Here is a 5834-nt window from a genome sequence, read left to right on the forward strand (position 1 = left end):
AGTTTTCCCAACATTAAATACACCTCAATCCTTTAGGTATAAGTTTGATCCATATTGGGTGGCAAATAGTTGCATGCACTAAATTAAAAACGCATGACTTAGGAAAGAAACTGAAAACAAATTTTGAGAAGATAAGCAATGTGAACCAAGAGAAAAGATTGTTGACATCTCTGTGAAAGTTGGAGAATTGTTATAATGCTATTCTAAAAAGGAAACATACATAAGATCACGAGGATATATAACTTGATTCTGCAATAATAGATGAAACGTGACGATACACACTTCCTTCCCAATTGATCGTAATCAATGTAGACTAATCAATGTTGTGTGTGTGACGATTAAGCAAAATTAGGTAAAGCTCCTCCGACAAAGATTGGATAATTTACCAACTTTTGGCTTCACCTAATCATAAAAAACAATCTTTAAAAATAAGGTATTTATCATAAACACAAAATTTGTGCTTGCACCAACTACCATGTCATTTTCTTATAGCAATTTAATTTGCTTTCAAATGAAGTCAATGATTGCTCAATCCTACACTTATTTTGAGTCATTTTCTAGTGTTACTTTGGCAGTACTGTTTCGGTTTTCATTTAAATGCTCATCTTCTTCGATTTATTTGTGTAGTAGAATTTCATTCTCTCTCTCTCTCTCACACACACACATTTTGCTTCTAGTCATGGCTGCCGGCGGTTCTGCTGTGATGATGGTGGCTGTTATGATGGTTTGCAGCAGAGTTTTTGCTGATCCTGACTTGCTTCAAGATGTTTGTGTTGCTGATCTCACTTCTGGTACTTATCTTTTTACACCATTGTACACTTTATTTTATATACTACCAACATTTTTGTTTGTTCCAAATTTGTCATAAGATAAAATGAAATTGTTTCTTCAGTACGTCAATGTTCTTTATTGTTTAACTTCGTGCTCTCTCCGTCTGTGAAATGTTGTCCACATTCGACTCGGCATGGGTATTAAGAAATGTGAAAAAAAGTGAGTGGAAAAAATTAGTAGAATGTGGGTCCTATATTTACATTACAATATTAGTTTTATGATAGAATGTAAGTGTTATGATTTATGGAAAGTATGGTCTATTTATCTAAAAAGGAAAAAACAAAGTGGATAATATTTTATGGACAGAACAAAATAGCAAAAGTGAACAATTGACAAACGGCGGGAGTAATGTTTTTTTTCTATCTTGTACGATAAAAATTATCTTGTAGAATATGTTAAAATATAAAATTTAATTAGTACATACTTCCGCTGTCCCACAATGATTGTCACATCCCACAATAATTGTCACACTTCATTTTTACCATAAATGGTAAGTAGATCTCACATTCCACTAACTCACTTTACTCACATTTTATTATTAAATAATATAAAAAAGTGGATCTCACATTTTACTAACTTTTTCAACCAATTTTTCTTTATATTTCTTAAAACTCGTGCCTACAATAAGAGATAATTATTATGGGAAGGAGGGTATATCCCATAAATAAACCTTGTCTAAGTAATATAGATAATGTTTTCTATCTGTATCAATGATGCTAGTAAAAGCTATCGGTCTCACCTCAGCAGCCCAATTTATTTCCATCATTAATTATACAACTAGCATTACTAAACAATATTCATACATCTCTAGCACGCTATATTATTATAAATTGAATTTTTTAGTAATCCATACGTAGGCATGCACAAACCGACCCGGCCCGGCGGTTAACCGCCGGTTCGGGCCCGCCGGTTCATGAACCGGAACCGGGCCCGGAACCGGCGGGTTGAACCAGCAGAAGGGTTGAAGGGTCGGAATGGCCGGTTCAGGTTCGGCAATATATTGAACCTGAACCGGCGGTTTAAAACCGGCGGTTCGGCGGTTCGAACCGCCGGTTCAAAGGGTTAAATAGTGTTTCGTAGGTTAGGGGTTCGTAAGGTTCGCGTAGGGGTTTAGTATAGCCGTTGGAACCGGCGGTTCGCGGGGTAAACCACCGGTTTGAGGGGTAAACCGCCGGTTTGTCGGGGTAAACCGCCGGTTCGGGAGCCGGTTTCTGACGGTTCCGCCAAATTTTCAGAGGCTAGGCCGTAGGGTCAGTGTGTAGGCCTGCAAAACCGGTCAGAAACCGCTGGTTTTCGGTCAGAAACCGGCGGTTTTCTGACGGAAACCGTGGACAACCCGCCGGTTTAGGGTTGAACCGCCATATGTTTTTGTATATGCAAAAACAATTACATAATTGTATTTGTATATACTCTAGTCGATGAAGTATATTTCTCTATACGGCTAAATGAGGGAAACTTTTGACAATTCTACTATATTTGTTGATTGTTAGACGAAACTCAACATTTAAAGTTGAATTGCTAAAGGTGTCCTTAATTTAGTTATGTAGAAAGATCTTCTTCGCCTGTTAAAAGTATATATATAATACACTTATACGTTTAAGAACTTCAACATCGTTTCTTGTCATTTGTAATTAGTTCTTCACTAGTAGTCTCATTTGTATTTAAATTTTGTTTAAGACTTCAAGACCGCCATATGTTTTCAATTTGTAATTGTTGTAACTTGTAACGTGTAATTTGTAAACATGCAATTTCAATAAAATTGCAACTTTATCCGTATTTTTTTCAATTTTATTTACTCACATTTCATAAAAAAACAAACTTGAAAAGTGTAATGTAAGTTGATTAAAATTGAAAAGTTAAAAAATGCAAAAAAAAAAAAAAAAAAAATTCGTCGAACCGTCGAACCGTCCCGGAACCGGCGGTTCAAGCCGAAAATCGGCGGTTTTAAACAGCCCCGTAACCCGCCGGTTTTTTGAACCGGAACCGGAACCGCCGGGAGCTAGGCGGGCCGGTTCAGGTTCATATATTCCCCGACCCTTGAACCGCCGGTTTTCGACCCTTGTGCATGCCTATCCATACGTATATATTTTGAACTACTTATTAGTCTAATAAGTAATACTCTTCTCGTTACATAGCAGTGGAGTCATTTTGTCATTTTAATACGTTCTATAGTAGTAGAGTCATTTCCCATTTTAGTAAAAAAGTCAACACGTTTCTTACAACTTACTTTTTCCTCTCTCTTACTTTATTCTCTCTATTTTTTCTTATCTCTTACTTTATTATCTTTTTATTTAATATATTACACATCATTTTCTTAATCTACGTGTCAAAAATAAATATCTCCACTACTATAGAAAGAATGAAGAGCGGGAAAATATAATACCATGAGTTTCATTCCCATATTGCGCTTAACACTCAAATAAAAAATAATCTTTGTATATTTAGTTCTACATTCTATATTAAGATTCCACAAAAAAAAATTATTAAAAATATGTTTAATACAATTAAGAACTCTAATTTGTATTTTTAAATATACCATCAAAACTTCAAAAAGCGTCTTTATTGTTGGTGTTCTAATTAAAATTAGAGAATGCAAATGGAAGCGTCCTAAATAATAAAAGATTATGTTAAATTTAAATTATTGTTATTTTTAAAAATTTTCCACTGTAAATAGCTTTGTCTCAATTTTTTTTCTCTTTTTTTTCCTTCTTCACTTCAGTGCTTGAGTTTTGCATAGATCACGGTCTTATTTATTGAATGCAATTCTATGCCTAACAGAATTGAAGGTGAACGGATATTCTTGCAAATCAAACGTAACCGCCGACGACTTCTTCTTCACCGGTCTATCAAAGGGCGGCGCCACCAACAATTCCGTCGGGTCAGCCGTGACCGGCGCCAACGTCCAGAAAATCCCGGGCCTCAACACCCTCGGCGTCTCCTTGGCCCGCATCGACTACGCCCCGGGGGGCCTCAACCCGCCGCACACGCACCCACGCGCCACCGAGGTCGTGTTCGTGCTCAAAGGCGAGCTCGACGTCGGCTTCATCACCACCGCCAACGTCCTCCTCTCCAAGTCCATCAAGGAAGGGGAGGTTTTCGTCTTCCCTAAAGGGCTGGTCCATTTTCAGAAGAACAACGGCGATTCCCCCGCGGCCGTCGTCGCCGCCTTCAATAGCCAGCTCCCGGGGACGCAGTCCATCGCCGCCACGTTGTTCGCCGCCACGCCGCCGGTGCCGGATAATGTGCTCACCAAGGCCTTCCAGATTGGTACCAAGGAGGTTGATAAGATAAAGGGCAAGTTTGCACCTAAGAATTAATAATATATGTGTAGGATGAATAATGATTTTTAATTCGATTTGGTGGCCTTGTTGTAATGGCAAAGTTCTTTCTAATGATTTGATTGAGCATAAATTAATAAAATTCCGTAATAAGTATTTAAGTTTCTAGCTAGTTCATTAATATTTTGAATTGTGGGACTCATATTCTATTTTAAAGAAAATCTAAGTAAAATACAAGATTAATGAAATTAGAATACAAAAGTTTTGCATATATGTATACCCTTGAGCTATCAATTCTTGTAGTACTCTATTCGTTCGTGAATAGGAGTCCGTTATTTCATTTTAGTCTGTCCGCGAATAGGAGTCTCGGTTCAATATTACTATAAATAGTAATAGGTCTCACATTCCACCAACTCATTCCACTCACATTTCATTTAAAGCTAATATATACAAGTGAGACTTATATTCCACTAACTATTTCCACCCACATTTTTCTTAATTAACTTTTTTTTAAAACTCGTAGCGCCAAAAAATGAAACTTCTAATAGCAGATGGAGTGAGTACTTCAGAGCCAATTTCACCAACCTATAAAGTGCACAAAACAAATGTCTAAATAATTATAACATTAGAGTAAAGTCCATTTTTGATCTTAAACATATGATCGAAATTTGAAGTTGGTCCAAAATATTCACTTTTTAAAAATAGACTCCTAAACAAACAAAATCGTCGTCGAAGTGGTCCTTTTTGTACGATTCCATAAAAAACTAACGGTAAACTCACGATTAATGATATTTTGTTACGACCACATTTTACTAGTGATAGTGAGCGTGGCTATATCGTGACTAGATAAACTTAAAGAAAAAAAGAGTAAGCATAAAAGGAAAGTCAAGTTCATACTTTAGTTTTTGGAACGCGAAAGTGATACATGGCAAGACAAAAAAAAAATCAGAGTAAGTTATCTAAGTTCATAAGCTCCTAGTACAAAATTTCTAATGCAGCGGAAGAGACCAAGACAAAGAAGTATGTGTGAAGACACACTTCTTTGGGCTACCTAGTGCTACTTATTAATGCCATTTCTCAACACCTTCGCCTCCTCGTTCACGTTCAACCTGCACGTTAGAAAAAGAAATGTGCAGGGCTGAGTATTTAATATACTCAGTGGATATAGAGCCAAAAACATAAGTTTCATTTAAGTTTTGCCAGCCACAATTGAGTGAACACGGGGTTTTATTTAAAAGGGCTCGAGTCACTAAAATTTCATTTAATTTCATAAAATTGATTGGGCAATCACATAACATAGATACCATGTCTGAAAAGTATGTGAACCGGGAAAGTGGCCACATTCCACGACGGTCACTGGACCGGCCAACTCGAAAGCTAACTCACGATCCACATATGTGTACACTAGTCCAAGTAGAGTTTGCGGCCCTACTGGGACTCGAATTCGATTTAACATAATTGGCATAGCCAAGCATATAGGTATTCATAAAAGATCAAAACATGGCATGACAAACATGTATAGAAAATTTCACATATTCATGCTAAAAGTCACATTTTGAAAAGAATGCCCACCTCAAAAGCTATTTCCTTAGTTGAAAAGTTTCCTTGATTCGGTCTTAAACGACGTGCGAAGATGCCCCTTTTGAAAAAGAATAATACTTAATTAAACTTAAGAGGTCAAGAAGACTTGAACGTGAATGCATTCCTAAGTGCGTGACCCTTTTA

General features: G+C 36.8%; 1 protein-coding gene across 1 annotated transcript; it reads left to right on the plus strand.

The window, feature by feature from the left end:
• Positions 1 to 613: 613 nt before the first annotated feature.
• Positions 614 to 4273, plus strand: LOC121780720 (germin-like protein 5-1). The gene is made up of 2 exons (XM_042178352.1): positions 614 to 791; positions 3610 to 4273. Exons 1-2 carry the CDS (start codon positions 680 to 682, stop codon positions 4146 to 4148), a joined length of 651 nt encoding a protein of 216 aa, XP_042034286.1. The 5' UTR covers positions 614 to 679; the 3' UTR covers positions 4149 to 4273.
• The last annotated feature ends 1561 nt before the right edge of the window (positions 4274 to 5834 follow it).

Source organism: Salvia splendens, chromosome 20 (genome assembly GCF_004379255.2).
Source record: "Salvia splendens isolate huo1 chromosome 20, SspV2, whole genome shotgun sequence".
In the NCBI taxonomy this organism is placed as follows: domain Eukaryota; kingdom Viridiplantae; phylum Streptophyta; class Magnoliopsida; order Lamiales; family Lamiaceae; genus Salvia; species Salvia splendens.

Excerpts from the sequence above, each read along its gene's own strand:
- LOC121780720 (XM_042178352.1), top strand. The coding sequence starts at position 680 with ATGGCTGCCGGCGGTTCTGCTGTGATGATGGTGGCTGTTATGATGGTT. Across the intron at positions 792-3,609 it reads TGTTGCTGATCTCACTTCTG|AATTGAAGGTGAACGGATAT; the intron begins GTACTTATCTTT and ends TATGCCTAACAG.